Source organism: Hippocampus guttulatus, chromosome 1, assembly GCF_054856545.1.
Source record: "Hippocampus guttulatus isolate MCC_2025c chromosome 1, RoL_Hgut_1.0, whole genome shotgun sequence".
Lineage (NCBI taxonomy): Eukaryota > Metazoa > Chordata > Actinopteri > Syngnathiformes > Syngnathidae > Hippocampus > Hippocampus guttulatus.
Genome location: NC_141261.1, coordinates 17,336,227 through 17,358,818, shown reverse-complemented (window position 1 = coordinate 17,358,818; position 22,592 = coordinate 17,336,227). Strand labels below are relative to the sequence as shown.

At 41.7% G+C, this 22,592-nt stretch overlaps 1 protein-coding gene across 1 annotated transcript in view; it reads right to left on the bottom strand.

Annotated features, from left to right (window-relative positions):
• The window catches only part of LOC147210713 (metabotropic glutamate receptor 4-like), a 139,947-nt gene that overhangs the window by 13,371 nt on the left and 103,984 nt on the right, over positions 1-22,592 (bottom strand). The window contains exons 4-7 of the mRNA XM_086115350.1: positions 16,264-16,399; positions 14,341-14,495; positions 9,401-9,541; positions 1,851-2,051 (exon numbers count right to left, since the gene is read on the bottom strand). Of these exons, the coding sequence (XP_085971476.1) occupies positions 1,851-2,051; positions 9,401-9,541; positions 14,341-14,495; positions 16,264-16,399 (633 nt within the window). The remainder of the gene's footprint in view (positions 1-1,850; positions 2,052-9,400; positions 9,542-14,340; positions 14,496-16,263; positions 16,400-22,592) is intronic.

Below are 22,592 nucleotides of genomic sequence, written 5' to 3'. Positions count from 1 at the left end.
ACAACGTTGTCCCATAAAAGACAATATTCTGCTACAAATGGCTCTAAGAACGTCGGTAGTAATTCAGTGCATAATCAGGCATCACATCCATTAGGATCGTGTTGGATACATCTCAAGCTTGTGCATTAATGCATATAAACACAATCTTGGTGATCGTAGCTTGGTTTCTCATTTCCTTTAGTCAGCGCCTATTGACAAGTCCCAAAATACACCAGGATCATGTTGATATTTCCCTTTTGTCAGCATTGGAACTTGTAATGATATGATATGAACAATATTCATGAAACCATATTCATTGAATAGAACAGACAAAAGTTTGATTCTATGACACAATCTTGTTCGAGGTTATTTTAGTTTCATGCCATAGTATTTGGAGATCTACAGCAGTGGTCCCCAACCCTTTTTGTGTCATGGACCGGTTGAGACAAGTACATGCTGTTCGCGGACCGACAACCATTCTTTTTTCATTGCTTTAAAATTGCCAGTTTTAAAGCACTGGTACTGACAACAAAGATAATTATAGAGTAATTCAACATTTGATTAAGATTCATTTCTTTCAAACAGTCTCATTCTACTGCGCAACAAATGTAGATTACAAGAACACAGTGAACCACTTAGAAATGGTCCAATTAGGAACAATAAATACGCCTTATAATGTAAACATCATCATTTTTAACGTTACGATCCTACATTCGGCGTTAGCATCATTGCTACTTGTAAATGGGACACGATTGATTGCTGCTTTCATCCGATGGCTGACGGCTAGTTATTAGCGACTACATGTAAACTGCTAATTTTTACATGGGCAGGCCGTGCAAACTCTGCTCGCATTTTTTCATGCTTTCCACTTGATCACTTGGGTGCTACTTGTTCAAATGATTCAACAGGTGCATTGTATTGTCATATCTTTGACAACAGAGCACGCACGACAGCTGGAATAAGGTCACTCAGGCCCAGGTGAACAATATTTGATTTTGAAAATGAGGCCCCATCAATTTCCTCTCAGTATTCATCATGGTAGAGAGGTTACTGCTGTAAACACTAGGGGCACTTGAACCTTTTGTTGAATAAATAAATAAATAAAAAGAAAGCTGACTGCATTGTTCGAGACCAATGTTTTTTTTTTCTCCAACCCAATTTAAGTCTGCTTAGGTCTGAAAATCAAACCCACTCTAAAAGAGCCAACCATGCACCATCCCGTGGGTAACTGTCGACCTTGTAAATTGTTTTGTCACTTCCTTCTATAATTCCCATCAAAATTAATCCACATGGCTGTCAACCTCTGGCTCCCTTGAGGAGGTTGGAGACAAACATACACTCGCAGAAGTAAATCTCAAATCATTTTCTAGGGTTGCCGCGTGTTGGAGGGGGGAAGCAAAAACTAAATGGGTGGGGGAGGATTGGGAGGGTGTAAAAAAAAAAAATCTGACCTCACTTGTGTCCCTTGGTCATGTGTTTGTCTGCACCACAATAAAAGCATTGCCGTTTTTCTCCATTGACAGCCATAACTCTGATGTTATCTTTGGACTGCAGGAACTAATTTAATTACCGGTATTCAAAATTTTGCAGATTTATCACACAGTCACTATAATGTTGCATAGTCTACTTTAAAAAAATGATCTGGATCCAGGTGCTTTTATTGTGTGCAAAGACTTGACAAAATAAAATTTTCAGTGCACTCTTTGGCTGTTAATTGTCGAATCTATGACCAGCCTCTCCAAATAATTTCAATTCAGCAGCCTGATATTTGGAGACCAATCTATATTCACAAAAACCTACATGTCTGGATGTTGATGAACCTGAGATTGACTTAAATGCACTTTGATACATGGTATCTCATGAATACACACCTGAGAAGTTGACATTTCGAATATATTTAAGCAGCAACGTGCCATTGATGGTATCCATCTTGGAGCAGAGGCCAACTTTCCCCGGGCAGAGATCTTTGTGCATGTTGTGCAGAGCGTGAGCCATGGCGTAAACCGCATCAATCACAAACTGGACCTTTCCCTCCTGTTCATAGGATGAATGTTTACCAATCCTCTCGTGATCTAGTGATTCAAGTACAGAGGGAAAACATAGATGTGAATGAGCAAAAAAGCAAAACAAAACCAAACCAAACCAAAAAAACCCACACAATCGGAACCACAAGCCAAAAAAAAAATAGACAAGAATAAAACGAATCAACGAGTGAATGCAATCCTTTGGAGAGGTTTTAATTATGAGGCCGCTGTTATGCCTTTACTGCAAGATGGTAATTGAATTATTAACAAGATAATGTGTCCTCCATTTAATGAGCAAAGCAGCTTATCCTCCAGTCACAGTGCATCCTACTACGTTGTACTTTGTGAATAAAGGGCAGTCTCCAGATAATCATCCCATAATATTCTTGATGGAACACTTCTCTTGTCTTATGTCTTTGGATTTTTTTTTGGGGGGGGGGGGGGGGTTGTGATCTATTTGTCTCTACCAAGCTCATATCCCTGAATCAACAAAACGTGATTGCGAGGTGATCTACGAGTGGAGGACACCGCAAGACAGGCCTCGTCATTCTTCACTGGTAATTAGATATGAATTGTCAGAATTTTATTGATTCATCTTAGCTCAGCTTGTCTCACAATTTTGAAAATGTATGAATTGCCAAGCAAGGTTCAAATTGACAATCTTCTCCTTTCATATTGTTAAATATTTACAAGAGCACAGAAGGACTCCGGATTTAGACCAACAGTGAGATTTGAAAACAATGTCCTGAGTGCCATTAACACTGCTCAGTTGTAAAACAGTTTGTGTAAGTAGCACATACAGTATGTGCTGTGTGACAGGAAAACAAAAAAAAGGAGCAACCCCCAACCTCTTTCCTGTGGTAGTCTGTGGCACTCATCATTATCTCTGCAGAGGCACTCCATTATAACAAGTGCCAGATATTTAATAGATGAATAGTTAGGGCATGTCTATCTGTTATTGTTATGCTGATCCCGTAGTCGCTTGCTCTGTGAGCCGATTTGATATTAGTGAAAAGGCCCTGTCTGTTTCAAGAGCTTAAGTACTGTGTTTCAACTAAATCTTTATATTTTAGCTATTAGCCAAGATGAAGAGATGGGGGAGAGGGGTTGTCAGATTGCTCTAATTCTCTAAATAGCTTTCAGTTATCGAGTTTGGGGTGTCTTATACCAGAAACTACACAGTCCAACGATAACATGATGTCAAATTGGCTTGCCTACGCTCAGAGTAGCTGGTAGATTTTATGACCTCCACAAATAAAAGCGGAGCTCATGCAAATGAGCCACTGTTCACTCCGCACCTCAATTGTTGGAAGTGCCAACAGGAGTATACTGCATTCTTTTCCAAGGACAACCTGTAAACGTAGCGCGAAAGGCTCAAAGACTTTGTATTTCTCAGAGCGTTATATTTTTGTGGAATATGTTTATTTTCCTGTTCGTTTGTCTCCCCTGGCTATCTGTGTTCTTGAATAAAGCAGTAAAAAAAATACAAATAAAATACCACGTTGAATTTGTGTGTGTGCACGCTAGCTCGTGCACACACATGAATGTGTACGTGTGCATTTTATGTGCGTGTGTGTAATGTAAAAGAATTTCGCATACGCCTGTGATGTAAAAAAAAGACCATGTGTAGAAAAAAAAATCTGAAACTGCATCTAAGGGTGGCACAAGAGTGGCAGTCCATATGTGGCCCAGAGTTGTAAATTGATTTCTGGGCCACATACTTGACTCAACAAGTGGCCCACATCTTGTTTGCCAGAGTCAAGCCAGTGCCTCTTTTCCCACTCCTGGGGCATGTTCGGCCCACATGCCTTATGTCAGTGCAGATGCAATGCCACCTGTGCCAGCTTCATGCCGAATGTGGGCCACATGTCTTTGCTATGTGGGAATTAAACTATCATGTTTTTACTCTAAATGCTTTGGGAATTCTTTCTTTTTGAACATATCAACTTCATTATTCATGATCCATTTCAAAGAAAGGATTGCAACCAAATTCAATTGAACGAAATTGAATATTTATCCACCGCTGACATGCACTTCTTCCACTAACATGTCTGCGACACAATCAGTCAGGGTTGCAAACCGAATGAAACGGTTGGTATTTTTAGCAAATGTTATGATTGCTCTTGCGCTTCTTTAAAACAAACAAAAAAAAGTGGCAAGCAATGTTGTTTTTCGCTCAGAAACAAACAGCATGAGTGAGCACTGTTTTGCGAATGCCAAGAGAGGCAGTCATGCTGAACACTGCCAAAGACATGGTGTCCATTCTTACTTTGCCACGGTTGGACACTTTTTACCCAAAGTATGTGTGTATACTATGTATAAAGTACTTGTAATTTTGTTTTGTAATCTTCTCAAACCTTGCTCGTGTTTTTCAGGTCTGAGCTCAAGAGCAAAACAGTGCAGCTTTTGTCAGGAGTGTCAGCTTTTAAAGTCTTGATGGGTTTCATCAAAAGAAATTCAATTGTGAAAGAACATGCTGAGCTCGGAGAGTCGCACTCTATGTCCTCAAATGGCATACGGTGACCTAAGGGGAGGGAAATCGATTCCTTTAAGTCACTCTAGTCTTTGAGTGAGGTGAAAGGTTCACATGGATTTCTGTCTTGATGCCGTGAATTTACAGGAGAGACGATCGACATCATTAAATGATGGAGCCAGATGGTAGGTACATTGTCAGCCTTGCTTCGTGTCGACCTTGTGGGTCATTGTGAGTTGGAGCTAGCAATACTGTGAGTCACAGTACACTCACATTGTTTATTTTGTTGGTTTGTTTGTTCTGTTTTCATTTATTTTGTTTCTTTATTTTTGTTTTGACAAATCTGTACATAAAAATTTTTGATAAAAAGCAATAACGTGTCATTTGTCAAAGTTAAATGACTATTTACTACGAGCATTTATACACAGATAAAATGTAAAACAAGCATTGTTTTGTGTAAGATTTTCTGATCGTCTGTTTCAAGACAAATGCATTCAGCTATGCTTGGGTGCATGCGCTGAACTAAAATTGATGTCCGAAAACGAACTGATGCGTGATTGCCGTTTGAGTGAGCGTTGGTTAAGCTTGTTTCATTCAAACCGAAGCCTTACTTTCCAGTCAGACTACATGATATGATACAATATTTACTCTGTAGGCATTGTTCAAATGTAGTCCCCCTGAAGCAGGACAAGCGGACTTTCTGTGTTTTGTGGAAATGGTTTGAGCAATGTCCAAAGTAATCGTGATCGATGGTCTGGCCGTGCCCTTTATGGACCGAAGCGACTGACAAAAACCACAATAGTGTGGAACATTTATCCGGCTTCTGACACACTCAAGGTTATATCAGCAATTCATGACCCTCCATCTGTGTAAAACGGAATCACATTTTATGGTTCAACAGTGTGAAACACTGAACTGTGTGTCTGTGGAGAAAGAATTATTGAATTCTGTTCTGGCCCAGCTGCAAGAATTTAAGCCTGTTCCCTTCCATGTATATTTAATCCTCGTAACCTGAAGGTTCATTTTATTTTCACCATTACATTCTTTTCACAGCTAATATTGCCTTTATTTTTTATTTTTTAATGAGCGAGTCTCATAATTTGATGCCCTCGGGTGATCGCGCTGCCCTGTATATCTCTGACCTTTTAGCATACCGAGTAGACTTCTGTCTCCCAGGTTTTAATGTCTTGCCAAGTCCACTTTTGGCTGCAGACTCCAAGGGCCATCATGCAACTCATGTTTATTAAAAGGTCACATAAGAAGGGACGCTCAGACAAAAATATGTGTCTGGTGTGAGAGTACTTCTTTCTACAGCACCGCTATTAATGGTGAATTTGTGCACTTACAAGTTGTGGCTCCTCTGTCTTGAGAGACATAGTCTGATGCAGAACCAAAGAGAGGCATTAACAATGCAGCACACTGTAACTCATATCCAAAACTCATGTGAATGTTGCCATAGTTCAATTTAGATGCAACTAGCACTTTACATTTAGTTCTTAATCAATTTAAATGTAATCTACACATCAAATATGGGGTAATCTGGTGGTACCACCTCAAACAGAAATTGATCAAACAAATAAGCAACAGGCAGAGAGAGTCGGCTAACAGTCATTCTTGGACTCTGGAGAACTGCCTGCAATGTGAAATATAAACAGTATGTTGTGTGTTTTCACTTCATTTTAAAGTCAGTGAGACTTTTTCTCACTTTGACACCGGAAGATGACTTGACCTTGCAAGTACGGAACGTAAAGCAGCATCTTGTTCTATGAGACTAAGATGTGCGGCAATGCCTTTTTTGGATGAAGAGACTTCTTCAATCGACTCAAATTTTGTCATTTAGGTGCCTTCATGCCAGATTTGCACTCTGGGTGAAGCAACCCTAAAATTGCACTCATTCTCCCGTTTTCTCAAGCCCTTTTATACCCTTATGCACTCCAGAAACTTTAAGTTTGGACGCCGTGACAATTTATGCCAAATGTACAAATAGTATTGTGAACGGTGAATGCTTATGAATGCTTGCAAACGCATCAAATGCTGGTTTTTGGTCAATGTTTGTAAAAGGTTACAAAAATGTTTGCAGTCAAACTTTACTTGTGCCAAACAGTTTTTCTTGGCAGACATACCTTGACATGAATATTTGAATGAGAAGAAGCAGAGAGAAGAATAATTGGATTCTTTCTGCCTTTTTAACAGTGTTTCCTTTTCCCATTAACATGATACATCCATGATCATTATTACACTTAAGTTTAGATCATGATAAGTAGCGTTCCTGTGAAAGAGTGGGTGAGCGGCCCAAGAGTATTAAAAGTTGAAATCATAGAGCGGGGGAGGTTAAACGCTCTTCCAGAATCTCACTGAAAAGGCCTCACGGCCGTGTCTTGATCATCCTGGCATTCGCGAAATTGGTCATCTGAGAATATGCAGTCTTATGGGAGTTACTTTTAACATAATATAGCGAGCATAAAAGATAGAAGGACTGGGAGATGGGTTCGCGCAGAACTTTTCGATAAAGTACTGTATTACCCGTAATGACGTATGGCAGCAGGCAGTAGTTCTTGCTTTAATGAACCAGTTAAAAAAAAAACTTGAAAAAGGATTTCCTCCCGTACACAGCCTCTTTAGTGTTTACATTATTATAGTGACATACATGACTGAAGTAATAGCTCTAATCATGCATACATGTTCTGAATGAACGATGCAATTTTCACATTCCTGTTGTATTTGTAAATGTTATTGCAAATACTGAATATTGCCACAAAAGCTTGATTTGAAAGTGAAGAAATAAATAAAAGATGGATTGAATCAAAATTGTAATACGTCTGAAAAATCGCAATAAAATCTTTTCCTGAAATTGTTCAGTCCAATGTCATAGTACTGTATTTATATTAGGACGCTCCAAAATAGGAATAAATACTTTTGATTTCGTCTTTTTTTTAATCATGTCTGTGTTCGTGGCTGCAATTGCAACCAATCTCTCAAACACTGAGAACCGCATTTTGCTCCAGACAGCCTTGATAGTTCTGAGATTTCTTTGTGTCCAGGTTCAAGATACCCTGTGCCGGATTTAGCAAAGCAGCCCCAGAACATAACCAAGTCTGCTGTTTGTGTTCAGAAAGAAAGAAGAACCCACAATAAACACAGATCATTGTCCCTTCGGCATGACGTCTTGTGAATGGTCTGCATTTCAGCTAATTTCAGTTTCATCAGCTTCAACTTATTTCAGTGATCCTTTTGTGTTTTTCATCCAAAAACAAAATGGTTCCAATTACTTTGTCTGTGTTGTGTGTACATTTACTGACTGATGCTTTTATCAACAAAAGAGGAGGATGTCAATGTTATTATTGAATAAGAGGTCCTGAGTTTTGCAAGCCGATGTTTCTTTTTATGCTTGCTTTGATGGTATTCACAGATGTAATTTAGTAATTTATTGGGGTTTGTGTTCGTATCTGTTGGCTGGGATATTTTGACAAATTTGCTTGTAAAAAAAAATACAGTACAGCACAGAATATACATTGCCCAACCAGCCACAACATTATGATCAGTTAGAAAATATTTTGAGACATGAGATTTTTCCTGGGAGGTATGATGCCCAGCTGGTTACCACGTCCGTCTCATAGTGCAGAGGTGCAGGGTTCAATTTCAGCTCCGGCCTTCCTGTGTGGAGTTTACATGTACTCCCTGTACCTGCGTGGGTTTTCTCCAGGTACTCCAGTCTCCTCCCACATTCCAAAAACTATGCGTGGCAGGTTAATGGGACCCTCTAAATTGTCCCTAGGTGTGAGTGTGAGCGCGGATGGTTGCTTGTCTCCATGTGCCCTGCGGTTGGCTGGCAACCGGTTCAGGGTGTACCCCGCCTACCGCCCGAAGACAGCTGGGATAGGCTCCAGCAGGCTCACCACCCTTGTGAGGATAAAGCGGATCGGAAAATGGATGGATGGACATTCTTCCTTTGTATGTTTAAAATCTTAATGCTGATTGGGTATAGTTGTTTATGTTTATCACTTACAGTATGTGGTGTAGAACTGTACTGTAGAGCTGTGTCATATTGATGAGTGGATAGCTTTCTCACGGTGTCAAATGAAACTGAACATTAGTATAATTGCACCCGAATATTAGATCACTATATTGTGCAATTTGTCATAATTTTGTGGCTGGTTGGTGTATGATATTATAAATTATGTTTTAAATGCCTTAGTGATTCAAAAATAATCATCTATCACAAGCAATGTGACTGAACATTATGCACTCATTAACAGGCGATGTCTTTTAAATGGACCTAATATGCTGTATGCCGCGACGTATGCAAGCCGCACGTCTACAATCAGTATTAGTTACAGAGGTTGAAGAGGAAATGGGCTGGTGCAAATGTATTAGCAGATGAAGCCTTCTCTCCGCTTTGTGTTTTGTGACTCTTTACCGTGCTGGCAATGCATCTGTTCGGGATGTGATTAAACCATTACTGATCGCATCTGTAAAGCAGCCTGCTAGCATTGCAGTGTTGCATCCCAAATCAGACAGTCTGGGGGATCCCTCCGACTTTAATGGCCGAAAAGCTCGTTTTCGGCAGACGTTATTGGATTTACTATTGATTATGGTTGTAGCACGGGGGTTTGTGTGGGCGGGGAAGGGGAGTGTTTTTTTTATGGCTATTTTTGTCTTTGAGAAACGAAACAGCACACACACAGAAATGCTCGTTTCTCTGGAACAAAAGTAAAGGCTCACATTTACATCTCCACCCATTATGTTATGGATAAAAATGATTGTGGAATGTGGTTCTGTAAACCCAGACTCTTTATAAATTTACGTCTGCGCTACCAAGACAAGATACTGTATGTAGTGTTTAATTTGAATTACAATTTACTTGATGATTGATTGCGAGTTTTCCTTCACTTGGGTGCCGCTGTTTTTTTGAGTGTGGACTCACTTGTGCACTTTTTGATCCCAGAGCCTTTCTTCACAGCATGTCGACTAAGCTTGCACTGGAAGTTGTTCTCCCAGAACTCAGCAAACCAGATATTTCGCCTGTTGTTCTCAAGTGTTCGGCTGATGATGTAGCGGTCGAAGCCTGCAAGAGAAGCTTCAGATTTATACTTTCATCTCCAAATCAACCATTTCATTCATTTTTCACAAAGGCAATCATTATCAAGTTTGGTGTGAGGGTATGATGGTGACTGTGTGAGGACTATTGCCGCTATCTGTAACTTATCACTGAGGTGTCGCCATGACTGATCAGTTGCGACAACTCAGGTGACTCAGGAGACAAAAATATTTCTGGCACTCGCTGCAGAGTGACGTCTCGCTGAGACCGATTCACCCAGAAGTCATGTACAAATAGAAAAAAGTAATTTGCATTTCATGCGTCAAGACCTGAGCGAAGGTGTCTCGATTGTACCAGTCCAGTGCAGTCTAAGTCACATGATCTAGTGCAGGGGTGCCCATTACGTCGATCCTGATCTACCGGTAGATCTAAGACAGGTCCCAAGTAGATCCGAGGAGTGTCGAGGAGAAAAAAACACAAACATCCAACATTGACAACATGTGTCTTTGTACATGTTAGTAATATATTTTTTTTGTGTTAATGTACGCTGCACCCTAATCATCCTATCAGTCTCATTTTCACAAAAAAAATAAAAAATAAAATAAAATAAAGCAGGTAAATCCTGAATTTACGGTGGCGCGAGATTACGTCACCGGAAGTTGTTAGCGCTCAGCAGTCAGCAATTGCAGCTTGTGATCAGAGCTGTTGCGCTCTATCTTTTATCGTCATTATTCTCATTCAGAGTTTGCTTCGTGTACAATTCACCGAGGGCACGGGCAAAGAATAGGAATCTAGGAGGGCCCAGGGAAGCACTTTAAAATGGTACATGTGTGCTATGATAGTTAACAGGCTGCAAAAGTGCATCGCATGCCTCAGTTTCAGGCTGTTTCTCATCATGGCGTGCGTGTGTGTGTGTATGTGCGCGCGCTGGTAAGGGTGGATCCCGGGAGGATAGTTGATCGAAAAGTAGATCTTCGGTCCAAAAGGTTTGGGCACCCCTGATCTAGTGGGTCAAGAGTTGTTTGTTGCGTAGAGCGGTGATATCTCTGTGTTGTCGTTTATGGTCTCCCGCAGGTCTTGGAGATGTTGCAGAGACCTTGCGGGGACAACTCCGCAGTCGCGGACAAAATTGGTCTCAGCGATGTCACTGAGATGCCTCCAAGGCCTGCTGGAGACTTAACAAGTTTCCAGAAGGTCTCAGACAAAATTCCAACATGCTTGAATTTACTGCAACTCCTTGGCAAGCCGGCTAACCTCTAGGAAAAGTCGTGGAGAAGTCTCCATGACCATTGGATGCTGGAGTGGCAATCAGGTTGCCAACTAATCTTCAGGCCAGTGACAGAGGCCCTTTACAGCCTTACTCCAAAACTGAATACATTTGTTTTTTTTCCTCGGAATTCTATTCACAACACCCCGTATTGACAGCATAATATTTTTCAAAAAAAAAAATCCTGTATGTATTAGTCAACCTTTGTCCGTTGGTGCAGCAATTACATCCACATCATGTTGGATGGAGAGTGTTGGTGAACTGATATTTGAAGCTATCTGCAGGTATACTGAATTGGATTTAGGTCTTCACACAGTTGAACTGAAACCACTTCTTTGATTTATGTGTTTTGGATTCTCGACCTACTCAAAGATTAGCCTTCGCTTTTGTGCAAGTCAGAAGAGCTCTGGAGCAGGTATTCGTCTAGGATGTGTCCATACATAGCTTCATTCAGTTTTGCCACAATCCCCACTAACCTCTCTGTAAACAGAATGCACCTGAGCTCAAATTTGAGCTGTGAATACATATTGTATGTACATGTGATTTTTCTCTTTTTTTTGATTTAGGTTTTTATTTTATCTATCTATCTATATATATATATATATATATATATATATATACACACACACAGTATTTTAAAAATCCTTGTCTCACCCCTTGGGTGGTGTCCGTCCCTCATTCAGCTCGGGTCCTCTACCAGAGGCCAGGAAGCTTGAGGGTTCTGCGCAGTATCCTTGCTGTTCCCAGCACTGCGCATTTCTGGACTGAGATGTCCGATGTTGTTCCCGGGATCTGTTGCAACTACTCATCTAGTTTGGGGGTCACTGCCCCGAGTGCTCCGACCACCACAGGCACGACTGTCACCTTTACCTTCCAGGCTCTCTCCAGCTCCTCTCTGAGCCCTTGGTATTTCTCGAGTTTCTCGTGTTCCTTCTTTCTGATGTTACCGTCACTTGGGACCGCTACATCCACTACAACGGCTTTCCTCTGCCCTTTATCCATGATCACGATATCTGGTTGGTTCGCCATTACCATCTTGTCAGTCTGGATCTGGAAGTCCCACAGGATCTTCGGTCGGTCATTCTCCACCACCTTCGGAGGTGTTTCCCATTTTGACCTTGGGGTTTCCAGTCCATATTCCGCACAGATGTTTCGGTAGACTATGCTAGCCACCTGGTCATGGCGTTCCATGTAGGCTTTCCCTGCCAGCATCTTACACCCTGGCTTCTTAGGACTTGCCTCACTCGCTGGAGGTATTTGGCCGTAGCCGCTTTCCTTGTTGCCAGTTCGAGGTTGCCATTGGCTTGTGGTATACCGAGGTACTTGTAGCTGTCCTCAATGTCTGCTATTGTTCCTTCAGGGAGTGAGACCCCTTCAGTGCGGACTACCTTTCCTCTCTTAGTCACCATCCGACTACATTTCTCAAGCCCGAATGACATCCCGATGTCGCTGCTGTAGATCCTGGTTGTGTGGATCAGGGAGTCTATGTCCCTTTCGCTCTTAGCATAAAGCCATGTAGAGGCCATGTCATCCATGTAGAGGAGGTGACTGATCGTAGCTCAATTTCTGAGGCGGTATACATAGCCTGTCTTGGTGATTACTTGGCTTAGGGGGTTCAGTCCTATGCAGAACAGCAGTGGAGAGAGTGCATCACCTTGGTATATGCCACATTTGATGGACACTTGGGTAAGTGGCTTGCCATTGGCTTCAAGTGTGGTTTTCCACATCCTCATCGAGTTTGCATCGAAGGCTCTTAGGGTCCTGTTCACCTTATACAACTCCAAGCATTTGGTGATCCATGTATGTGGCATAGAGTCATAGGCTTTCTTGTAATCAATCCAGGCTGTGCACAGGTTGGTACGTCGGGACCTGCAGTCTTGTGTGACTGTTCTGTCAACCAGGAGCTGATGTTTGGCTCCTCTGGTATCTCTACCAATGCCCTTCTGTGCTTCGCTCATGTATTGATCCACTTATCTTAGCCGCAATGATGCCTGACATGAGCTTCCATGTTGTGGAGAGACAGGTTATTGGCCGATAGTTGGATGGGACTGCACCCTTTGAGGGATCCTTCATGATCAGGATCGTTCGCCCTTCGGTTAGCCATCCTGGGTGAGTCCCATCCCTCAGCAGCTGGTTCATTTGTGCTGCTAGGCGCTCATGGAGTGCTGTGAGTTTCTTTAGCCAGTAGGTGTGGACCATGTCCGTGCCTGGTGCTGTCCAGTTCTTCATATCTGAGACTCTTTCCTGTATGTCTGCCACTGTTATGGTAACTGGGTTCTGTTCAGGGAGGTTGCTGTGCTCCTCTCTCAGCCATTGTGCACTGCTGTTATGTGCAACCTCCTTCTCCCATATGCCTTTCCAGTACCTTTCAGTTTCCAGTCTTGGTGGGTCAGCTCTGTTGTTAGGTTCAGGTTGTGTGAACAGCCTGTTTATTCATCTGGCCTCATTCTCTTTCGTGTACCGCTTTAGGCGGCTGGACAAGGCTTGGAGCCTTTGTTTGGCAGTTTCGAGTGCTTCAGGTATGGTCATCTGGATGTACCTCTCGGGTATCGGCCTTTTCATCACACCTGATCTTAGCCTCCAACCGTCTTTTCCATGGTGGGTAACGCATGGCTTCCATGGTTGCTCTTATAGCCAAGCATCTCTTGGATCACTGATGCTGAAGCGTATATCAGCTCATTGGTTTCCGTGATCGTTAGGTAGGGATCACCCTCAGTGCTGCATTCACACTTTCCATGAGACTTTCAGGTGGTACTTCACATAGCCGTTGTAATCGGTTTCTAGGTTGCCCAGCTTTCATTCTCGGCATGATCTTAGCTTTCAGGTCAGTTGCTGCCTCGCTCAGCATTTCATCTTTGGGGCTGGCCTCCCAATCTCATCATCTGCATTCATTGGGGCTTGCCTCCCAATCTCTGGTATGACCTCCTCCTCTGATCTGGCAGCCTGGGGTTATACCTCATCAATCTCAAGTTGTGACAGCAGTTGCCGTTTGTGGATGTTGGAACACTGAGCTACTAGTATTTTCGTGGTTAACCGTGACTGTGGGTTTCGAAGTAACCATTTAGTAACCCCTCTGACTAGGGTTGCTTGAGTAGTAGCATTCCAACAGAGCCATGTTGTCGCATCTCGCCCATCTCCGCTTTGTTCCAGTAGCCCATTTTTCATCAAGGTGCTCTGGTTCCCCAGCACCTGACGCAGACCTTGTTTGGCCGGGCGACGTCTGAGCCGGCATGTCATTCGATTTATTGTCTCTCATTATTGTATGAGGTAGGCATTAGCGTGAAGGATCTTGCCCAAGGACCCACACTGGATGGTGTTATGTGCTCATTTTTTGCCCCAAGCGGGATTCGAACCACCGTCTCCCGTACGCCAAACTGATGCCTTACCAACTGAGCTATCCAGCCGCTTATTTTATATATATATATATATATATATATATATATATTTAAACAAAGAAGACATTATTCACAGGCTATTTTCTACTGCAACATTTGTGCTGACATTCTTAAGTCATGAATGTCATGTTTCGTATTTAATGAGGTTTGTAATAACACAGCACCTTTGATGGATTGTCTTTTCGGCAGGATGGTTACAGCTCCTTCAGCCATCTCTTCCTGGTTCAGTATCGGAGAGATTTTGGACCCCCAACTGTCTGAACCGACCCAGATAAAATGGCCTGTTTGATTGGCCTTCTTTGCCGCTTGGAGCAGCCGCCTGGAAGACATGAAAGGCTCTGTAAAGTTGTTCAGTATATTGTTATTTGCAGATCTTTTTAATTCATGCAGTCATTCAACATCCAAAAAAATCTAAGTTTGTCTTTCAAATGCACCACAAAGAGGCAGCAAAGGTACTTTGCAGGTAATTCTATGACTTGAAGATTATGTCTGGATGTATTTGCATACAGAGGCAGAAGAATGGAGTGGCCACCAAAGGCTGAAAATTTTCCTTAGAGTGCATTCTGGTTGTTGCACAATCAGGCGCATGCCACATTTGTCCAGGCTTGCTGCCAATGGAAGTAAATACGAGGCGCTGTGCAGGCACATTTGAAAGCTGGAGTGTAGCAACATATCAAAAATTTAAAACGCCATCTGGCCTGTGTGGCTTTGCTGACCCTCAATGCTCCTACAACACAATAACAAAACAGAGACAAGCAACGTATTGTGTTGTAGATGCATACTTTTTACCCGGAACTTGCTGTCAGAACAAATATTATCAGATCTGTAAAAGAGCCACGCATGGCCACTATATCATTGAAGAAAAATGGTGAGCAGTTGTGAGGTGCTCTTACCACATTTTATGACCACATCGTTGTGTATTTGATGAGGAATAAAAGGGAAAAGTCTAATTTCCACAAGTGTATTATGTGCTCCGTCTACAAAACTGTGAGGAATACATTTTCTCACCACCAGATAAGTGAGCTATGGAATGTATAGCGAGAAGTAAAAGTAAGGCCCACCTGGGAACCTCTGCACATTATTCTGACTGAAATTTGAATCATATGGGTTGGAACAATATGCCCATCTCAGTAAGAGAAATGTCATCCAAATGTTGTAGCAACACAAGTGACAGAAAAGCAGAAGAAAGCAGCAACAAAACTGTTTTACAACAAGGTCACTCATCAACGGCTAAAATTCTTCTTTTCTAAAACCCAGAGACCAAAGTGATTCATCTGCAATGTCACATTCTAGTACTCCATTAATAGTACATGATATTCAGAGCAATTCGCTAAGTTATGAGGACTGCACATGGTTCAAGGATACAGCAGGAGTGTCCAGTCGAGATCCCACTGGCTTTAGGTAATTACTATACAGCATATCCACACAAGGAACTGTCATCTGGATGGGATTAAGTCAATGACCACCGGGACTTTTGGCCCCGTCGTCACCAAGGGACTGCACTAATTCATTGGCCTCAAGAAATACACTAGCCCACAAAGTGCTTGCCAGGGGAGAGCTTCCCTTACAAAGCCACAACAGTGCTGTGCGTGATGATTATGTCCACAATTAACTCTTCTGAATGGAGACAATCCACCTTAAAAGCATATCATGAATTACAACAGATACATGATAGTCGCGACGACTTTAGCTTTAGAATTGAATGGAAACAGATTTGCTTGGATGACAAAGGGAGTTATGAGGTACTTTTCAATACAACGCAGAAACATAATTTGTGAAATGGGGCTCATACAATGCTTCAAACAGTGGAGCAACCCATTATGCTCCATATACGATTGTATTCAAGACACAAACCTGTTTTTACTTTGGGGGTTATTATTTTCAGTTTTTATAACAAATACATTTGCTTACTTGTCCTTGTAATTTCTGAAATGTATAATTTTTTTTGTAGGCTACTGTAGTTACGTTACATATTCTACATTAATCAAAACTACAATGTGCACAATGCAAGTCACAGACAAGGGGAGAAAGTCTGGAAACGTCATTATGGGTAGTTGCTTTAAAACTAAAAATTTCATTTCACTTACCTGATGTCATCCTCATTGGCAAATATAATAACCACCCGGGCGTTTGGGTTCTCACTCAGCCTGTGAATGATCTTGTCAAACTCCCCGGCTTTTGGTTCACGTGGGATTTTCACGGACTGGGAAATGCAGAGGCCACCTAAAAAAAGGGGGAGTGGGTGGGGGGCGCAAACAAGAAAAGTTGAAGTTAAAATATCAACAAGAACTTCAGGTTCATTGTCCAACCTTTCATGACATTCTATGTACTGTGCGAACAATAGAGGTGAAATCTGGCATTTGGAGAGTGACTCGCATTTTCAAGTGAGTGACTTCAGACACAGTCATTACTTTTCTGTTCAAGCAATAGACTCATTGTTTTTGATGCCTAATAAAGCAGCCATATTTGGTATCCGGGGGGAAAAAAAGAGAGACTCCTTAATCTGATCTATCAATACATAAAGATAATTGCACAGTTTATTTTCCACTTAAGTCAATAAAATTATTTTTGAGACGTATGCTTTACCTCCATTAATTCCTATTTGAGTGGGACAGACAGTCCTTGTCCTCTTTGAGATCATCTGCTATTGAACATCTATAAAAAGGTTACATTGGACTGGTCACCAATGAGACGTTTAATTTCCCAATGAACTACTTCAGTCCGATTATATTTAGCACCATGCCAAAACACCAAAGTGACGATGTGCATGATGATGAGTGTTCCTTTGCTGACCCTAAACGAAACCAATGAGCAATCAATGCAGGGATGACACCTTATTTAGTTCACATCCTTGCACACAATTCTGGCACAAGAAACAAGAAATGTGGGGAAAAATCTGAGTCAAGCGTAACCATTGGCCTGCACCAACATACAGTCAAGTCAAGTCAAGTCAACAGTATTTATAGAGCACTTTCAAACAGCCATCGCTGCATACAAAGTGCTGTACATGGAGCAATTTAACATGCACAATAAACAGTAAGACAAATCGGTAATAAAGGCGGTAGAAAGCACCAAACAGTAAAACCAAGAACAAATCTAAGTCATGCTGAGTCGAATGCCAAAGAATACAAGTGAGTTTTGAGGAGGGTTTTGAAGATGGGCAGCGAGGAGGCTTGCCGAATGTTTAGTGGGAGGTCATTCCAGAGAGAGGGACCAGCAACAGAAAAGGCTCGATCCCCTCTGAGCCTCAGTTTAGTTCTTGGTACTTCTAATAAAGTCTGGTCCACAGACCTGAGGCGCCGGGCAGGTGTGTAGGGGCGGATGAGCTCAGAGAGGTAAGGTGGCGCAAGATTATTCAGAGATTTGAAAACAAATAAGAGGATCTTGAAAATAACTCTAAAATGAATGGGGAGCCAGTGGGTAATGGATACTGTGAATTTCTTTAATCATATTTTCAGAGGTTTCTTTTGCCATTACAGGTTTCCCTGGGAATGTTTACTTTTAGGAAACCAGCAGTAAAACGCCCCTTGTTGTTGTGTACTCTTGGTCACTGCCAGAACACAACAGTTCTGTATGTATATTAACGCCACTGGTGAACACATTAGCAGTTAGAAAGTTTCAGGATTCCTTGCTACAACTGCGAACCTTGCGACATGACACCGAAGAAGCAAAAGAAAATGGATGTACTGTATGTACAGGCTGAGCTGTAAAATCTTGCATTTTATAATTGTTTCTCACTTGTTTATATCCATGGTTTGTGTAATATCTTGTTTTCAAACGAGAGCAAAACAGAAGAAAAGTCATGAACTTCACAGTTTCCAATATTTGTACATTTATGCTATTTCTACTCCCTCCACGGCCACGGAAAGGCAAAGCCTTGGTGGAACTGAAGCAGAGGTTGTCTGCCCCCGCCTCCCCACACGGCCTCCCTCGCTCTCATTACACTTACACTACCCTTAGAGGCTCATGGGAAATTTAGCAGTGCTTTCTGCTTTCTGAGACTCTATCAATCATTGAATTCTATGCCTTTGCCTCACCGGTACTTCAGTCCCCCATTCCCTCAACATCTGCTGTGTGGAAGCAGAGCACTCATCCCTTCCTTTTCTTCTTTCCTCACATCACTGGCAGCCGTGAGCCGGCCACCTCAAGAGAGACTAGAGGGGAGGACCATGGGATGAGAAAGCAACCTCGGGGAGTTGGGACACAATGCACAATGCTGTTGTAACTCTGTTAGTTATTTTGTGAACAAAGCAATTGGATTCCTTGCCAACACAATCCATTCATTTGTCAATGCATCCGTCCTCATAGTGGTCTGTAAAAGAAGTCATTCCTGGATTGGAAGGCCATTGCTAATCTTGTGATGAATTCACTGGCTCTCAGTCTGTGCTTGCACTTCGAATAACTTGTGTTGACAAAACTCTCGCCCCCTTGCAAATGTATAAAAAAAATGCAGTGTCCTTTCAGTCAAATTGATGCATACTGAAATTTGTTTCACAATTGAATTCAACAATTTCAAGAAACTCCAAAAATAACTTTTTTTATTCCTTCCAAAGCAGTATGATATCAACCAAGCGAGCGTGTTTTCTCACAATAGGTAACCAGATTTCATTTTGATATAATGGCATCATGGCCGTCTAATGCTACATTCCAGATGTAATAATATTAGCCTCAAAGAACATTGCAAAGTAATTAATAATTAACAAATGTCTGTTTTCATTGGTTTTTTTTGTTTGTTTTGTTTGTCAACCATTTTGCGTTTGTGTTTGTCTCCCGAGAAAAGCTCTGGAGACACATCTGCCCTTCATTAGAATTTCTAGAAAATGATTGCAGAGTAACAAGCTGTGGCGATTATAACAGCAAACTTTACAACCCCTTAGTGCCGTGGTCACCAAACTACGGCCCGCGGGCCGGATCCGGCCCACCTCCACATTTGGTCCGGCCCCCCTGAACAATACCAGAGAGTCTTTTGATTTATTTTTCATCTATGTATATTTGTATTTTATCATAAAATTTGGCTTTTGCAATAAAATATTCCTTAGTTATGAACTATTTTCATGATTAACTATTAGCTAGTAACAATTTCATAAACACATACTGTATAACGTGACATTTGTTCCATCCTTCTGCGGTCTGTGCCGTTATCTGGCAACCCCAGAAAAAAAAATCCTAAACCCGTCCCTCTCAAAGAGAACGTAATCATGGCGAAAAGGTGAGGTAAGAGAAAAAAATTATTCAGAAGACAGGGAATTTAACCCAAAATGGAGAAACAATTTTTTTTTTCAATGCAAAGAAAAGATTGTCTGTCTCATCTGTCGGTGGCGGTATTCAAAGAATACAATCTGCGGAGACACTATGAATCCCATCACAACAACAAGTACGATTTTTTGCATGGGCAAATGAGAGCAGACAAACTGTCAACGCTAAAAAGAGGAACGTTAGCTCAGCAAAATACATTTGTACGCCAAGCTCAGCTGAACCAGCCATCTGTTCGGGCTAGCTTTCGGTTTGCTCAACTGATAGCAAGCAGCGGTAAGGAGAGTTTGTCAAGAAATGCATGAATGCTGTCGCGGAGGTGGTGTGTCCCGAGAAGAAAGACGTCTTTAATACCGCGAGTGTATCAAAAAAAGTTCTTTGATTTTGTGTGGGTTTCTGGGAAACAATACATTTTTACGTCTAGGTACTCTTTTGCTGTTACAAACTGACCCCGGCCCCCCCATCAGAGAAGCGAAAAGTTATGTGGCCCTCACAGGAAAAGGTTTGGGGACCACTGCCTTCGTGCTTTCAACAACATTAGGACGGGCTGAGGAGAAACCTGTTATCTTTCAAATCCTGGAAGGTTGCAGGCCAACTACGGTGCTCCATGACTCTTGTCACTTTGTGTGACATGAGAGGCGCAGTGTGACAGCGCCTGCCGATTCAAGGCTGAAAGTGACCTTCACGCAGGCGGCTACAGTTCATGGCACTGCACTTTCACTTTGACAGTGGAATGACAGGCGGTCGGAAGGATCTGAAAGGTCGCATTTAGAACTCTTTGACCCAAAACAACAAGGTGTAGAATTAAAAAAACAAGTACAAAAAATAAACGCTATGATTAGTTGTTAAAATCTTTAACATTAAAGTCAGCAAGAATTTGTATGGCTTGCAATAAGGAGCAATAAGGAGAATTGATCGTGGGTATCCAAGACAAGAGTTGCTGGCTGTGCTTGTACAAACCTTTACATGCGATAAAATTACCAGAGCACGTCTATTTCAAGACTTAACGTAATACATAACGTTGTGTATGTTCTTTGGCTTCTTTAGCACTGGACTACGGCTGCAACTATCACATATTTTATCATTCGGCTATCCTACTGAAAATTGCATTGAATAACCAGGTATTTGGATGAAAATGCTTGGTTATAGATTCAGAAGACACCCCCCACCTCCCTACCCCCACACAAACACACACAGATATTTTCTCTGCATGAACCAGCAAGTGGTTTTCATTTTTAAATGGCTGTCATTTTTTTTCCACAGCATCACATTGTGTTCTTCTCTAGAAACATTAGTGAGATTTTTAGACAAAACTCGCCACATTTTTTAACAAACTTTACTGAGTCAATTAACAAATAGTACAACATTAATATGCTACATCTTTACATTATATATGCACATGCAAATGCAGTAGAGTAAATCAATTCCCATTTGCAGATGTGATTCCCATGTTCAATCAAATCCGTCCTCATCGATGTTGGTCTATGAGATCAAGTGACATCAGAACAACAGTAACGATTCTGCAGGCACCAAAACAACACACTTGAGTATGCCTGGTTTGTTACAAAGTGATCAGGAGGAACGCCAACTGTGTCAGGGTGTCAGCATCGAAGTGTGCAGGGTCATTCACATCTATTGACTTGCCTTTAAAAAGTCATCTGATGGCTCTCGCTAGCCGTTAGTGCGGATAGCTGCGAATACTGCCATCCATTAATACCGGAGCCACCAATAAACGTTGGCAACAGGCGCCGTACAATACAGTGTCAGTGTAATTAAGTGATATATTTTTTTTTAGCAGCCTTAATTTGCGATTGAATGTTATATCAGGACGATATTGTGTTGCTTAAGTCAGTAGCAACGGTTTGTGATGGCCTGAGTAGAATCTGAAAAATGAGTCAGTTCTGCCGTTATGCTGTGACACGCTGCCGGGAAAAGTTTTTCCTTTTTTTTGTGGACTCTCATTTTCAAAGAAGCACACAAATATGTGGGAGGAAACGTAACCTTTCCTTCTGTGCTAATTAATGAGCACATTTGTATTTGACAGACTCATACTCCAGGGTGAGAGCTGGCCCACCCAATCGGATTACAGGAGAGGAAGCTTCCTGCTTACCCAAGAAGGCAACTTGAATATTCATCCTTAAATCAATCAGTCGTGGTTGGCTGTCAGCATGTAAATCTAATGTAAACAGTATGCTGACAGTAATGTAATTGCAGTATAAGTATGGCAGTGTGCAATTTCAGGATGGCTTTTTGAAAATACGTATTCATTTATTACATGACCTGTTGAAGCTATTCCCAACTAATGTTATGAAACACACAATAAAACTGACAAACGGAAGCATCCCCGATGATATTGCAGCAGCCATTGATGAAAACTTAATGAGGAGTGTATTTCTCTCCCAACGCTCATTGCTCCTAACGGCTGAGCACGACCTAAAACCACTTGTAAAAATAGCCACCGCAGAGGAGACGGCGAGCCACTTCTATTCTCGTCCATCGTTTGCCAGATGAGACCACAAATATTACTTTTTGTTTGACACTTGAGGGTGAGCAGTGGTATTGAGCATGACATGTTTTTTTAGGGGATGTTAGCTAATTGTGGCACACCATATCTACCTGCTAAAACAATTCAACAGAAGCATACAAAGATTTCCAGTGATGGAATGGTAGCTTAACATCTTTCTTTCCAAGCAGGTTAAATTTACATCTAGGTAGCAGTAACGACTCCTGAAAAACAACAGAGCTACTGGTCGAATTTGGCAAGACATGTGAGAAGTGTATCCATACATTTCAACAAAAAGAGAGAGAGAAAAAAACGTTGCCACTTCTTTTCAATCATTTAGCAGGAAACAGTTAATAATTACAGAGTATGTTTGAGCTGCACAGAGCTGTGAATTCCCATCAGCTTTGATCAAGAATTTCAAAGCACTGTGCAGACTGCACTGTACGCCTGGCTCCTGACCAGTAACCCAATGTGACGACTGTCACCATCCAATGGGACAGCATGATAAAAAAAAAGAAACAATCAAAAAACTAAAAGATTGCAGAGGGTGAACAAAAAGACATACCTCCCAACATTGGCAAATAAGTAACACATCCCTACAATTTGGTAAACGCTATCACAAAGAATTTATGCAGCTGAATGTGGACCCTGCGTCAAGAT